This window comes from Protomyctophum bolini (genome assembly GCF_963924005.1).
Source record: "Protomyctophum bolini genome assembly, chromosome: 18".
NCBI classification, from domain to species: domain Eukaryota; kingdom Metazoa; phylum Chordata; class Actinopteri; order Myctophiformes; family Myctophidae; genus Protomyctophum; species Protomyctophum bolini.
In genome coordinates this window covers 24,845,596-24,861,617 of record NC_137879.1, presented here as the reverse complement: position 1 = coordinate 24,861,617, position 16,022 = coordinate 24,845,596, and the positions used below count along the sequence as shown (strand labels likewise).

General features: G+C 42.1%; 3 protein-coding genes across 5 annotated transcripts in view; all 3 read left to right on the top strand.

Moving 5' to 3' along the window:
* Positions 1-1,283: 1,283 nt before the first annotated feature.
* On the top strand, positions 1,284-10,953 carry galk1 (galactokinase 1). 2 transcript variants are annotated; one of them, XM_080789895.1, is made up of 8 exons: positions 1,284-1,644; positions 2,073-2,262; positions 2,431-2,550; positions 2,718-2,853; positions 4,595-4,683; positions 5,039-5,189; positions 7,819-7,981; positions 10,733-10,953. In XM_080789895.1, the coding sequence occupies exons 1-8, from the start codon at positions 1,480-1,482 to the stop codon at positions 10,805-10,807; spliced, it is 1,089 nt and encodes a 362-aa protein (XP_080646021.1). In that variant the 5' UTR covers positions 1,284-1,479; the 3' UTR covers positions 10,808-10,953. The 2 variants fall into 2 exon arrangements, with proteins under 2 accessions (XP_080646021.1, XP_080646020.1); XM_080789894.1 differs by having other exon boundaries at positions 4,595-4,776.
* On the top strand, positions 8,934-10,027 carry LOC308333467 (BTB/POZ domain-containing protein KCTD21-like; the record flags this gene model as incomplete). The annotated part of the gene is made up of 2 exons (XM_080789900.1): positions 8,934-9,341; positions 9,560-10,027. The coding sequence occupies 2 exons, from the start codon at positions 8,934-8,936 to the stop codon at positions 10,025-10,027; spliced, it is 876 nt and encodes a 291-aa protein (XP_080646026.1).
* Positions 10,954-11,382: 429 nt separating the features above from the next.
* The window catches only part of llgl2 (LLGL scribble cell polarity complex component 2), a 32,354-nt gene continuing 27,714 nt past the window's right edge, over positions 11,383-16,022 (top strand). For both annotated transcript variants that reach the window (XM_080789737.1, XM_080789736.1), the window contains exon 1: positions 11,383-11,706. The gene's annotated coding sequence lies outside the window, so the exon portion shown is untranslated. The remainder of the gene's footprint in view (positions 11,707-16,022) is intronic.

The following is a 16,022-nucleotide window of genomic DNA, read 5'->3' as shown; positions in this document are numbered from 1 at the left end:
GTGCATCACTTCAATGTCCACAACTTCAGTTATGATATTTAGCGTTCTCCTTGCACCAGCCATCCAAATACACTTTCCAGTGCAATATAGTCCTTCATTCAGTCTCTCCACTTTCCTCCCTCCCCATCATAATAAATATGATGTCCACCCATCCACCCATCTCCTCAGCTGGCCCTCCTGGGGTGACAGAAGGGTCTGCCTGCCGGTTTCCTGATCCAAGTTCAGCATAAGCTTTTTCACACCAGCATGTTCGGTACTATGTGGGATGGATGTGCAGGCAGGGCAGAGAGAGGGAATACAAGCACCAATACAAATCATTGTGTGTACACTCTTTATACTCTACACTGCTTACACATCGGTACATAGAAATTATCTTATATATACAGAGCAACAAACTTGAATTAAATTACATTTGAATAAATTGCTGTTACGAATGTTTTTTATACTATAGGTGAATGCAAAAAAATGAAATACTGCTCTCAACTTTCAAACTTATAAAGCTAATGTACCCTATATATATATGGATGTATAACTATGTCTGCCAGGAAATGCAACAGCAGTAGATAGGTAAGATGAAGAGAAGAGTTGTGTAATTTCACAGAGTTCAACAGAAATGTTGAAGTATTTTGTAGTGATTTTACATTGAAAGAAAAAGGGATGTTGTGCTATGATTTAACAGCCACTAGGTGGCAATGATGACTATATATACTGCTACATCTAGACCAGTGGTCATATGCCAGGGACCCCCCCATAAGAGAAGATTTTTTTGTACGGCTCTAGCAGTGATTCTCAACCCGTTTCATTTCAAGGACATTTTTCATTTCAACATTTCCCTTCATTGTCAATGCCATGGCGTTTTTAAAACAAACATTGAACTAAAAACAAACATTAAAACTGTATATAGGAGGGGCTCAAAAATATATACGGCTACATACAATATAAAATTTGGAGGATGCGGGCATCGATCCCGCTACTTCTCGCATGCTAAGCGAGCGCTCTACCATTTGAGCTAATCCCCCTCGATGGTCAACCGAACGAAGAAAAAAGGAATATATACATATAACAGTAGCCCATCCCATCCCATCTCACGAACATTTAATTTAGCACATTCAAGCAATATCGTAAATGTAGTTGTTTAAACTAGATGAATGATGATGACTAATCGAACAAACAAAAATTCGCAAAACAAACATAAGAGATAAGGCATAGCCGGTCATGTGATGTCTCACAGTCTACTACACCAATCAAACTCATTCAGGAACTAAATCAGCTGACATGTCATATGCTCATATGCCAAATATTACAACTTTGTGTCCACACTACCGTTGTACGTATTATCTGTATTGTATCTTATTCCTCTCCCACTTTGTTTCATAGTCATACATATTGGACAAAGTGACTTGAGTGCATTATTGGCTACCTTTCTTTATTTACTTTATAGTAAATTACACTGGACTTAAATTGTACCACAATTTTTCGATGGCCAGTCCAGTTCCTAGTGTGTCCGAGCTGGCTCAGGAGGCTCGCCGTACATACGAGCAGGTGTTCGGGGGAGAGGCTCCAGAAGTAGCGGTATGTGCCCCCGGAAGAGTCAACCTGATAGGGGAACACACCGACTACAACCAAGGATTCGTGCTGCCAATGGTAACATAACACAACGTTAATCCGTGATATATTTCTCGCACGTGGAATACGATTTTCGGTTAGAGGTTCATTACATGCATGGTCACTATCATGTACAAACAAAGTCAGACTCATCAAACATTGAACACTGAATAATAGTGTAAATTGTTGACCTTGTATATAGCCTACTTTTGTTCCCTGTGCTTGTCCATGCAAACTGTATGTATTCAATCAATCAATCAATCAAATAAAACATGGTCATTACAATAAATAACAAATCCATATTCCATAAAGCCCCCAGCCAAGACCCAGCCCGCAACAGCCCTGCCAATCGGGCTCAGCCCTATTGGCACGACAGGTTGCGTGTTGGTTTGGTGAGTGGGAGGCCCGCCTGGGTTCAATCCAATGCTACACATACATGTATGACAGCTTATGCCTCTCTCTATTAGGCCTTGCCCATGGTTACTGTGGTGGTGGGGACTCGAACATCTGGCCAGAGTGTCTCCATAGTAACAGTAACTAAGGATGTTGAGGAGCCCAATAGGGTGGACTTCAACCTGCCCAGTGATGGTTCACCTCTGTCTCCTGGGCATCCCAAATGGGCAAACTACGTGAAGGGTGTAGTGCAGCATTACAGAGGTAAATAAATTAGTGATGGCCATATAACTGAAATTAAATAAATAAATCAAGAAACCATTGAATGTCAAAGGCTGCATGTATGTGCCGGACACCAAATTTAGTTATAGCATTTAACTTGCGACACCAGCCACCAGCACAACAATACTCTCTCATCCCCCTCTTCTTCAGCTCAACCTGTCCCTGGCTTCAGGGCCGTCATAGCCAGCAGCGTGCCGCTGGGAGGAGGCCTATCCAGCTCAGCATCTCTCGAGGTGGCTGTGTACACATTCCTACAGCAGCTTAACCCAGGTCAGAGTCGGACCAGAGTTTGATAGTAGCACAACACAAGTTAGCACACTAGTGATCACTGATCACAATTCACAATACAGTTCAGTACTTACTTGGCTATAATCTGTACTGATGGCACAAACCGATTAACGGTGATTTGAGCTAAGATTTTTATTTTCTATACACAGATGATGGAGACAAGGTGGCCAAGGCAGTGGCATGTCAGCAGGCAGAACACACCCATGCTGGTGTGCCTTGTGGCATCATGGACCAGTTTGTGTCTGTTCTGGGGAGAGAGGCTCATGCTTTGCTAATTGACTGCAGGTAATGAAAAGGTTTGTGTTTTCAATAACTAACAAGGAGGAACATCTCAGGTGCCCTCCGTCCAGGTTGCACAGGGGTAAAGTGGAGAGTGGAGACTGGGTTGACTTGGCTAGCCGGCACAGGAGATGCTGTTCAGAATGTAGCACAACTGGGAGGGATGGCATGTTTCTCCTCCCGTGTTACGCCCTCATTGTGAGACTACTCACTTCAGAAACATTATGGCAACTAGATGTGGAATACACATGGTTGTCTATACCAGTGGTTTTACAATTCTGTACTCTAGGCTGTGAGCAAGTAAAAATTAATACGAAAATAGATGATCTGATTCTACAAGATAAGCTATTTGTGTTGTGAGCTTGTAGATCTGCTATTTTTGAAAACGCTGTGATAAATTTAAATAAATAAAGGTGTGTGTGTGTGTGTGTGTGTGTGTGTGTGTGTGTGTGTGTGTGTGTGTGTGTGTGTGTGTGTGTGTGTGTGTGTGTGTGTGTGTGTGTGTGTGTGTGTGTGTGTGTGTGTGTGTGTGTGTGTGTGTGTGTGTGTGTGTGTGTGTGTGTGTGTGTGTGTGTGTTGTCCCCAGCAAAATGAGGAAGACACTAATGCGTTTTATTTATTTATCGGCTATTCAAATATAGAAGATCTACAAGCTCACAGCAGCGTGTTGGATTGGGAGCTTGTAGAGCTGCTATTTTCAAAACAAATCTATTTTCAAAAGTGTTGAGGTTGCCTCAATCTTTTCAAGTGGGGAGGGGACCATATCAATTTGGTGGTACTTGCCATGAAAATGTAGAACCACTGTTTTAAGGTATATAATTTGCCTCTGTTTTGGGAAATGAGTGTGCACAAAGTACTGATATAGTAAATAAAAACATAATTCTCAACCTTTTATATCTTATATAGTATATATTGCAGTAATAATATGTGTGGTTATGTCACAAAATCACAGTAGGTTTTGGCAGGGTATATTTGTATTGTCTGGCTTTGTTGGCAGTTCCACATCACGCCTGCTCAAGGATGTGGGGCATGGGATGTGGGGCATGTTGAGCTGCAGGTGGTGTCAGGGAGACGTCTCAGGAAAGAGGACGACCCTGTCATGCATAGTCCACCACAATGGGCACCGTTGGACAGGCCCAATGCCTAGCAGGAAGACCATCCTTCTGTATGAAATAAAACGGGGACAATGGGGAATTGGCAATGACTAAAATTCTTTAAAAAGAAGTTCAAAAAACATGTTATTGACATTCTGAAACAGAATGTTAACAGTGTCCTGGTGTAACTCGCAGACACAGACACATCACAACATGTTAACACGGCAGTTAACAATTTCTTCGCCATCTGAACACTAATTTATGTTACTTTGTTTAAGCTATTGATAGCTAATGATTGGACAGAGAGGGAAGACTATTATGCAATTATTAGACTATATATTGTTTTCATTAGCTCAGTCAATAGCAAGTTTCTGGGCATGCTGTGTCTAGAAACTGTTAGCTGTTAGGTGGTGAACAAATTGTTAACTTGTCGTGTCGTGAAGTGTGTCTGCGAGTTATACCAGAGCACTGTTAATATTCTGTTTCGGGATGTCATTAACTTAGCTGTGTGGGTAATGTTTGATATACTATACAGACAGACCCTGTTCTAGACGACTTGGCCTTCTGCCACACTGTTAGAAGATTTCATGATATGCATAATGCTTTGGTGATTTGAATATTATCAATCATGTATTTATGTGCCGCTTACTCAGGTCCCTGGAGGCAACCTTGGTTCCATTGTCTGACCCGAGCCTGGTCATACTCATCACCAACTCCAATGTCAAACACTCTCTGACTGGCAGTGAGTACCCCACCAGACGCAGACAATGTGAGGAGGCTGCTTCCATCTTGGGAAAGGCCAGCCTCAGGGAGGCTACCATGAAAGACCTGGAGGGTATATATTGCTCTTATTCTGTCGGTGGTTGACACTACAACAAACAAACCTGCATAATTGGTTTAATTAATTCTTGAGGTGCCATAGACTATTTCATGTTCAACATGTTAAGCTTGTCCCGAAACACAGGACCAACCTAATCTTAGCATTGCTAAGGCGTTATATACTGTATGTCTGATATCTAACCACAAACCCGTTCTTGGTGGTAAATCATTAAGTTAAATTAACTATAGGAAGACTTTCATTATTGTAATTGTTTCAGATTCAAGGGGCCGACTGGATAATGTGACATATCGTAGAGCTCGTCATGTTATCGAAGAGATAGAGAGGACTTCCCAGGCTGCTGAAGCTCTGAAGACAAGCTCATATAAAATATTTGGCAAGCTTATGGTGGAGAGTCACAACTCCCTGAGGTAGGGCTCACACAGTTACTGTAAATACATTTGTGTCAATTCATCTTTTCTTCTTTATTTGTTTTAAGTTGCATCATCCCCACAAAACTCTGAAAGGGTAAAAAATTTGATGTCTGTGTGACCTGGAATTAAACGTACTTAACTTGCTGCACAAAACAGTGTTCTGGGTCAGGGGATCTTAGTATAATCTGATCGACAGGAGGAATTGACTTAAAGAAACACCTTTTTTCTGTTTCTGAACAAATATATAATATTGGTTAGTTTTCCAAATTTTCTAGCCCACAAAAGAAATCGTGACAATGCTTGAATTTTCGGACCGCTTCCTTGGTATTTTGGCATAATCTGATTGACAGTTGGAACAGACTTAAAATAAACAAATTGTCCGTGTTTTCTGATGTTTGCTTCAGAACAAACACAAACATCCAGATGCTTAGAACATTGTCATACATTTTTGCGGCTTTCGCCTTTATTATTTATCAAACTATAAATGCACCACATCTCTGTGTGTAACAGAGATGTAACTCGGCAACATTTTGCCCCACAGTCTTCAAATTTGTGTTCCACACCACAACAGGGAGTGCAGTACCCAGCCTTGAGTCGGTGGCATGCGCCGTTGTCCAGAAACAGTACAAAAGTCTCTGGTCAGGCTCTGCCAGTGGACCTAATGAGGCCAAGTCCTCTCACCTGTGCAATTTCCAGCCTCTGCCTCAACCAATTGATTGCCATGGCAATCCCACACCTCCCAATTCATTACTTAAACAGTCCCCCCCAGAAGAGGGCAGGTTTAGGGTCTGGCCAATCAGAAGAGGGCATGTTTTTGGGTCCAGCCAATCAGCAGAGGGCAGGTTTTTGGGGGTTCCGAACTTACGTTTTTACTACTGAGCAGCACAAATGCGGTACATACAGTATATGAATGGGTGAATCCGGACATAACAAACACATGGATCGATATTGAATCTCAAAACTGTGTTATGTTGACACTTAAGGTCTGCCCCTCATGTCAGGACCAGTATTCAGGGTTTGGCATGATAAGGGACTGGACCAGCTTGCTAAACTATATAACAGAGGCATAATGGCAGAGGCTGGAATTTGCACAGGTGAGAGGACATGGCCTCATTAGGTCCACTGGTCCATTTCAAATATCTGAAAAAACAATATATTAACAACAAAATATTATTATTATTATTATAGTGTATGTCTGCCTGCCTGCCTGCCTGTCCGTCCCTCCCCTGGGCAGACCTTAGCGCACAGCCGCGGACAGAAGAAGCTGCGTTTTACGTCATTTCCGAGTTTTTAGAGGATTTTAGAGGAATCTGTCCGTCGCATCTTACCCTACCCTACCCCCTTAGATAGCATTTCTGTAGACTTGGATAGCATTTGATACAGACTTATAGCATGTTATGTAGACAGCACTAGAATTGCATTGTATATAGTCATAGCACGCCATAGTACATATGTATAGCATAGTAGTATGTATAGTTTATATGTATAGTTTCATTATATAGATATTCCACTGTTACTTTCTTAGCTTACGCATGTTTCATGATAAATGCTTTTATGTGATGTATTCCCATGCTTTTGTTCTTGCTTAATGTAAGTCGCTCTGGATTAAGAGGGTCTGCTAAATGCCTAAATTGTAAATTGTAAATTGCATCAGTCAGCCGCGGAGGTGGAGCTTCTTTTCCATCCACCAACTGTCTAAAAACTTGGAAATGACGTAAAACGCAGCTTCTTCTGTCCACGGCTGTCCGCTAAGGTGGCGTTCGACCCAGAGCCTGTCCATTGACTAGACTACAGCTTTTTTTGTGAAGTTGATGACCATATGACCTAAGTGACAATGATGATGATGATTTGTTTGTGGACTAGAACATTGAATATTGGGCCTATTTTGAGTTTTTTGTATTGGGGTGAAAACCATTGTCAGTTCCAAATCAAATAATGGTAAAATACGAATGACATTTTCCAGATTTCTTTTGTGTTAGAAAATTGGGAAAATTAACCAATGTCTGATGTTTGTTCTGAAACAAACATCAGAAAACAGAGAGAATTTATTTTAAAGTAAATTCCTGCTGTCGATCAGATTATACTAAAATCCCGGCAAAAACGAGTGATACAATCAGAAAGCTGTAGCATTGTCCTGATCTTTTGTGGGTGATAGAAAATTGGGAAAATGAACTAATATTTGATGTTTGTTCTGAAGCAAATATCAGAAAACACAGACAATTTGTTTATTTTAAGTCTGTTCCAATCAGATTATGCCAAAATACCAAGGATGCGGTTCGAAAATTGAAGTATTGTCCTGATTTCTTTTGTGGGCTAGAATATTAGAAAAATGAACCAATATTTGATATTTGTTCAGAAAAAAATGTGTTTCTTTAAAAGCAATTCATCCTGTCGATCAGAACAATATCCTGGTAAAACTCTGAAAAGTAAAACAGACTGCCGATGTGTTTGTCTACATCCTCTGGCCAACTTTGGGGATTAGCTGTGACAGGGACCGTGTTGTATACCGGTAGTTAGTTCATTGTTCAAGGGGAAGAAACAAAAAAACGTTTTAGAAATTAACACTGGATTGGCTGTGTATGATAATCATATTAAGGACACAGTGTATGCATTGCCTCTCTGTCAGAGACTTGTATGAGGTGAGCTGCAGGGAGCTGGATGAGCTGGTGGCTGCAGCTATGGAGGTGGATGGCGTGTTTGGTAGCAGGATGACGGGCGGAGGGTTTGGTGGATGCACCGTCACTTTACTGCAGGCCCACGTCATTGATAGGACTATACTTCATATACAGGTAGGTGTTTATAGACACAGAAATAGAGGGTAAATCATTCATTCAAGTTTTTGGAACCAACATTTCACTTTTTTGTTTTTAGGCAAAATTTCATTTTTCTTATAGTATGTGTAAAGAAGAAGAAACATGTTAACTCAAGGTGAATTCAACTGGGCTTTGTTCACTGAGGATAAAAGCCACTTTTCAGTGCTTGGGGTGTCACTTTAAGAAGGACATTTGAGATAAATTGTGCAGTCCCCCGTGTCTCGCCCGGATGGCCCCAGAATGTGTGTGTGTGTGGGAGCATGAGTACACAACTTTGTGTGTGAGATTGGGAGGGTATGAGCAGAGAATAAAAGCGAGTTCCGTTGTGGCTGAGACAGAAGAGTCCCGTTATTAGCATGCTAGTCTGGTCACTGTGCCCTTCACTTCCATTCTCTGTCTGCGGCTACTGAAACGCTGTCAAATTGGGCTTATGCAACAGGCCTACTGTTGGCTACTGGCAGTGCCACTGTCTACAATCCCAAGGCTAGAGGAATCAATAGGATATACTTTTAATCAACGGAAAAGACCTGCACGGAAACTCACAGAAACTTGCGAACATGAGTTTGTTTTTATACAACAGAATGGAGCAAAAAAGAAACGGAGAACTGTATTTGTAAGGTACACCGGTTTTTCTTTTAATAAATCTTCAGTGTTGGCAGATTTCCTTGCATATTTTCTAACTTGTCCGTATCCTGGTTACTGATGTGCCTTGCTGACTCTCAAAAGAAGAGAGAGTCTTTCTTTGGAGCAAAAGAAACACTTGAAACTCCACATCTCTCACTCTGCTGCTTTCCTGACCAAAGGATCCTTATTCTCTGTAAGGCAGCATCCACAGCCTAGACAAGGCACAAAGGCCACCAAGCCCAGTGTTGAAAAGGCTTCCCGGGATCATAAAATCTCAGCAGTTTGGCTTGCCTGACTGTCCAAGATGCTTAACCTCAACTCGCCAGACAGCAACAGTAATTCTCTCCAGGACCCAATATCATTGAATGTAGGTGGTGAAATCTACACTACAACACTTGACACTCTGACACGGTGTCGTGACTCGATGCTCGGGGCCATGTTCACTGGGCAGATCCCCGCACTCAGGGACAAGCAAGGAAACATTTTCATAGACCGTGATGGGAAGGTTTTCAGGCACATTCTGAATTACCTGCGTTCCAGCTCCCTGGATATACCGGTTGAGTATTTGGAGCTCACTCTGCTTCGGAGAGAGGCTGATTTCTTCCAGATACGCCCTCTGTTGGAGGAGATCCGCCGCTGTGAGGCATTGGTGCCACTCAGCCAGAAAGGGGGGCCACTAGGAGCCATGCTGATGGTTGATGTTGACTGCAAGGTGTGTGCATATTGTGTGTGTGTGTGTGTGTGTGTGTGTGTGTGTGTGTGTGTGTGTGTGTGTGTGTGTGTGTGTGTGTGTGTGTGTGTGTGTGTGTGTGTGTGTGTGTGTGTGTGTGTGTGTGTGTGTGTGTGTGTGTGTGTGTGGCAAGACCAGTTCTTTGTTTGTGTACACTGTTCAGAATGCATCACCAGCATGTTTTGCCATCTCGTTCCCAGGTGCAAGTACTCCACTTTAACTTACGCCGCGGGCCACAGAACTATGAACTTCGCACATGCTCTGTGCGTTTCTTCACTGTTGACCTCTTTTGTACCTGGAAGGCTTTTGTGGCACTTCTCTGTGAACGCTTCTCCTACAGGACCCCACAGGGTCTTGCCCACCCCTGCCCCTGCAACTCTAGACAAAACAGACTGAAACTAGAGTGGGTCCCTCGTCCAGATGAACTACCACTGGACCAGTATGACAAACAGCGTTACCAGGGTTTAACCATCTCTGACCCTGAAGTATCTCAGGCTCATTCTGATGAAAATGGTACACACCGGAGCCCCTATGACATCACAGATGGGCAGAGTTTCATGGAAGAGCTGCTGACTGTGTCACTGGCCGAGGGCTTCAAAGTTGATTCAGTGACCCCTGACCCCACAGATATTCTTAACTGTGCTTCACTGCGGCTTGTCAAGTGCTGAATTCTTGGCCAAATAACAAACTTAACCCACTACCCCTAGTACTTGACTTTCTATTACATCAATGATCTTAATATAGAGAGATGAAAGAACTTATGAAATGATATGACCACTAAACACTAAAACAAATGTAGTGTAGTTTCTACCCCACTCTGTGTCTGCACATCTACCTTAGTTTTGGTTATTTTTGTTGACCAGTCTTAGCACATGCATAGCATTCAATGAACATTTATTAAATAATTTGAAAGTCCAGCTTCCTTCCTCATCCTGAATGCACATCCGCTTCTGAAGTGAGATGCTCTCATTCTGGAGTGGTCAGATTAGACATGGAGTTATGGACTGAGTGTGTAATTTTAGCAAGGAGGAAGTAGTGCTGAAGGAAGTATGCAAGAGGAAAAGATGTGTGTCCATTAGAGAGGAAAGGTGCCTGGTTGCAAAACAACCCTGTCCCTGTCTTTCCTCTTGTCCTTCCTGCAATGTGGACTGTGGAGAGATGAGAAATTATCCTTAATGAATTACTTAATAAACAGTTTGGTTCATGCACTCATGTGTAAATATGTACTGTATATTTGTTTGATTGTTTGATTGATCCCTTTTTCCCCTCCCCTTATTCTTCCCTTTCTTTTTTTCTAAAACACCCACTTTTTTACTATGTAAACCTGTGATATAATAATAAAGAAGCTGATTCTGATTTTGATTCTTCAACAGGAGCGCTACAGTGGATCGCCAACATTCTATGTCACTACTCCTTCAGTGGGAGCTCAGGTTCTCCGTCTGTCATGACCTCAAATACTGTGTGTGTGCAAGTCTATTCTGAATGGTATAGCCACAAACGATGCATTCCTTTCTAATGTTTTTTTAATGTTCTCACTCAGCTGGATTATTGAAAGAAACACTGTTGAAGATGAAAATATTAGCCACCTGATGCTGCCTCAAATGTTATGATATACACTACACTATACTGTCATGTGTATATGAAATATGCCTTCAATAAAACGAGTAGGCCTAATCAAGTAAGCAAGTTATCTTATTTATTTTTTCATAATTATGTATAATGTGGTCTATTAATTATTTGGGAAAAAGAAACAATTATTTTGTTAAATACTTTCCAAATGTATATTTGTTGGATGCAATATGACATCTTAAACACAATAGGCTATGGTCATGGCCTACTTCAGTTATATTCAATTGCATTTTCATTTGAAGTGTTTTGAGGAAATCAAGGAAGACATTTATTTATTTAAAGAAAGGGGATTCATTCTGTGTTTTGTTCTATTATTACGAGCTCCCTGCCTAGAGGAGGGGTAGGTTAAGGGAGGAGTTATCAATCGAGTCAAGTTTAGCCCTGCGGAGGGACGCTGGCTGCTGCTGCTGATGATTCAGGAAACATCGAGGCTGCCGCACCGCAGTGGTGGAAGGAAAAGAAGAAGAGAACAGCAGCCACAACAATTCCAGCTGTAAAACCTCAGAATACGAAACTATTTATATTCAGTCAACAACAACAACAACGTTGTGGGCACACAGCAGCAACACCACCAGTGGGAATACGTGGGTTTGCGCGCAGTCTAGTTCGCTTCGGGGGGAAACAAACCGACCCAACCTGGATAATACTTCTAGTTCTGACACACGGAGTTGCGGTTAAATCAGTGGACATTGTCTGAGCAACGACCGTTTGGAGTCAGGTGAGTTTAAGAGGAGGGCCCGGACACCCAGCTCCACTTTAAGCACCGTACGGCGGTGTCGCTTGTCAAAAACAGCTATTTTTGTACGGGACTACAACTGATCTACAAACTAGCGACGCGTCTTTTGCTCGGAGATATGTTCTTTTTGGGCGTAGCGATGTTATTTCGGCTGAAAAGTGTCGACACGAGTTGCGTTTACACTTCCCCCCCCACACTCTAAATAACAATATACGTATTTTTTTCAGGTGAATGAATGTACGGTACGTCATTTTCGCCGAGCGACGACGCGCCTGTCTGGTCAGTGGTCACCCACAGGTGTTTTTGATGATGCCGACCCAACAAACAAACGCTTTAACCAGTAGCCTCAACTTGAAATCAGTGTTGTCTGAATACAAATGCAACTCAACTCATGCTGCTAATGCGAGCAATGCTAGCTAGTAATCTCACAGAGCTAGCTAACGAGCCATAATCAATATTCAACTAAATCCAGCTAATCTGGTGCAGTGGACCAACTAGCATAGCTGCCGTTAGCATGCTAGCATGTGTGCTTAACTTGGGTCAGTGAGTAAGCTCGTCACGTCAACTCTCATTCATTTAATTTAGACATGGCTTGTGGAGAGGATAACTGATAGCAGGCAGAAGAAAGTGCTGTGGTGTTTCTTCTATTAGTAAACCCGAGGCTGAAGTCAAGTTCAGTTTGTATAGATACATTTGCATAATAAAGGAAACGGAAAGTTTGGCTAGAGGAGTGTGGTGGTGGATGGATTCAGAAAGGTGTGTCTGCCTTCCTCCTTGTAGTAATCTATTTGAGTCAACGGTCTGGTTTCATCCATGAGTAATAGTCTGTTTGGGGAGGGGGGCGTGTGTGTGTGTGTGTGTATGTGGTTGTGTGTGTGTATGTGGTTGGTTGTGTGAGAGTGAGAGAGTGCTAGCTGCCTCACCGGTTTGTCCAGTTTTCGACTATGCAATGAACCAAACGACAACAATCTGACCTCGACCCTCACAGTAGAAATACAATTACACCAAATTGGAATATAGACGTTCTTAGTTCTTCTGACAAAGCTATTGTAGTACACAACGGCAGAAGTAGGTGAAGCTGTCACAGTTAGACTTTGTGGCATGCTATTTTCTATTCTGTAAATGCATTACATCTCATATACCTCACACTATCCCCTTTATTCATTTTGAGAGGCAAAACAGGTGCACATCAGGAAGTTACTAGTTACTCTATGGGCAGATAAGTGAAGGACAGTTGAGCAGTGTCCTTCCAACTCCCACCTGCATCCAGTGCAAGGCCAACTAAACAAACAGCCTTTGTTCTCAACGAACCTAGTGTCCTTACACCAGCATGGTAAGGTCCACCTGAAACTATTGTTGGTGAAGGCAAAATAAATATCCCCTCATGGGTCGGCCAGGTCAGAGTGCAGGTCAAAATATCAGAGATACATAATGCGTATCTCTGATATGTTGACAGTTAGCCTTGAGTTAGCTATGTTCTGTATCCACAATTTTACTTGTAGAAATGATAAGAGTATAAAGACAAGAATGTTTCCACTAGCAACAAAGCACATCACAGTATACACAAAGTATATTTACTTTAGAGTGTACTAAAGTGTACCAGCGTGCAGCCGAAGGGGCCTTTCCAACTCCATTTCCCAGGCTGAAGTAGAGGCCCAGCCCACCACGTCCCTGGCTGGCTTTTACGTTGTAGATTGAGAATACTAGAGGTTTACTAGAGCCCTCGCATCTAGAGTTTGGGCCTCACACCTACATCGCACTGCCGATCCAACCAATATGTCTGAGTCGTAGTGTTTGGGGGGCTTTGTCATGTACCTGTCAGTCTTTGTCCATTTTATTCCCATACATGGATTGGAGATGTCATCAATATGCTGAGCAGCTCATATATTGGAACTTGTGCATATTGGTTCTGGACAACTGGATATCCGAACTACTCGATGGCCAGCACCGCACTCCTTTGAGTCCCTTGAGGCCATAGCGGGCCATGTTTTAACTTTTAAGTTGGTCAGACCCATATGCTCATGACCAAATGGTGGCAATAGTCGGAGCTGTGGCTCTGGACAGGACAACCAGAACAGTGTGTCAGTCCTTGGCAGTGTTGGAAAGTTAGAAGAGAGGAGATCCGCACACCGTTTTAAAAGCTCCCAAAATATTTTTTGTTTGCGGATCTCCTCTTTTTTTTCAGTTATTTTTTTGGATCCTGCACCCGTTGCAATTTGTGGATGTGCACCTCTTCACCATTTGTGTTGGAAAGTTACTCAAAAACTGAAATATATGATTTATTTAAAATCACACGTGAACTAAGGGGCGCCTCGAGGACAGTATTCAGATGACGTCTTTTGTTGTCCTAAAAAACATTAAAGTCACTAGACTTGGCTGGCAAAAAATTACATCATAACTACCCTTAAACAAACATTAAAGTCCATAGAATTGACTCACACATGACATAATGTAATTTCGGAAAGCCATGCATTGGAGGGGGAGTTTGTGTTAACAGTAACACAAACATTGTTTTGCTACCACCACCTATGACTAGTTTTGAGTGTTTGTGTAAAAACTAGTGTAGAGAGTGTACACAAACTAAAGACAAAAGTGAAAACGCAAATTGTGATTTGCCAGAATGAGATGATGTATGTCAAGAGTGCCCCTTACTTACCCCCTTACACACAGGTGTGATTTTTACTTTACATATTACCAGTACATTACTCCCTGCTAAAAGTAACTAGTTCAGAGTATTTATACATTGTGTTATTGTTCTTTAGTTTATACATTGTGTTATTGCTACTCTAACTCAAGTAAAACAAATCTGACTCAACTTCTTCCACCACTGCTCTTAACTAATTTATCATCGGGTTAAGACCCCAAGCATCCTCAGTCATGATGCTGGGTAGTTCTGTTACCTCTTTCATCCGATTCCTGTTTTACCTCGGCAATGTGGAAGAGATTTACCAAGCCGGTAAAAGCTTTGTCTGTGGTTTACTAATGAGACAGCAATGGGAAGTTGAGAAAGCTATAAAATGCCCTGTCCTCTACTAAATTGAATTTTTCTGCTTTATGAGATGTATTAAGTCAAAACGCAGTCGAACACCATACAGTCCGTAATACCGAGTCAACCCATTCAGGACGGGAACCCCTTTTGGTGTTTTAAGTTATACTTTAGCTATTGGAAAAATCATGAAAATGTGGTGCAAATCTTTGAATATATATTCTTTCATAGCGAATGTTTATAACTCGAATCTTTGCTTCTGGGGGATCCCTCGAACAACATATTTTCAGATGGAGGTCGGCGGCCAATTTCATATATTTTTTGGGGTCCTTGTCTCCTTTAAATACAAAGTAAGTAAAGGCCAAAAGTAGTGATGCACCGAATATTCGTCCGCAGAAAATATTCGGCAGAAAATGTCTAAAAATGCATTTTCGGAAGAGCTGAATAAATGTTTTATGGACCCATAATAGTGAACTGTTTCCAATATTAGATATTCGGTTTCGGCCAAGAATTTCCCTTTCGGTGCATCCCTAGCCAAAATAAAACTTTTTCAATTGATTATGTCAGGGCAGTTGAGTTGACAGTGAGGTGAGGACTGAGGAGCCTTGCTGTACCAATGTAAACCTGTGCTCCTGACCCACCATCACCACCCTCTGGGTCTGATTACAGGAAAAGGGGGTGGTGGGGGTTGTTGGGACATTGACATCCTGCCAACCACACCCTAAACTGACAAGATCTTATTTCTGTTGTGTAAGTAAGGGACCGTGCAGAAGATGAGCTGCGGTAGGAAGCATCTCCACAATGTTTTTCTGTAGCGTTCACGATCATGATGAACACGCCTCCCTCTCGCCCCTCTTATTAGCTACATTCTTCTCTCTGTAAACACAGGGAGGGAATTTACATTTCACATACAGACTTCTTGGTCTTAGCTGAGTGAGCACTGGCTGTAACACACACACACACACACACACACACACACACTTGTTGGTGACCTGTTATACCGATCATATCATTTGATAATGAGTGTGAGAAGAGATGTCATCATCACTGCCAAGAATAGCCAAGCTGCCCAGTCATCATGGATCTCTGAAGTGTCACAGGTTTCATCCTGCACCCCTTGTTTCTTTGTATTGTTGATGCTATTATTGCAAATGAAAAGAAAGAAAGCTTGTTTGGTGTGATCTGATTGAGGGGAATGCCTCATTTGCTCACAGAGCTAATTCTCTCAGACTGTGTATCTTAATTGCACATTATAGCCGCCAAGCAAGTTTTTCTCAGAATGTGTGAAATTGATTTTATAGCCTGGCTTTTG

Bases quoted from the DNA above. Each gene is read 5' to 3' on its own strand.
- galk1 (XM_080789894.1), top strand. From the start codon at position 1,480: ATGGCCAGTCCAGTTCCTAGTGTGTCCGAGCTGGCTCAGGAGGCTCGC. The intron at 2,551-2,717 runs GTCAGAGTCGGA...TTCTATACACAG, and splicing joins CCTACAGCAGCTTAACCCAG to ATGATGGAGACAAGGTGGCC. The intron at 2,854-4,594 runs GTAATGAAAAGG...CCGCTTACTCAG, and splicing joins GCTTTGCTAATTGACTGCAG to GTCCCTGGAGGCAACCTTGG.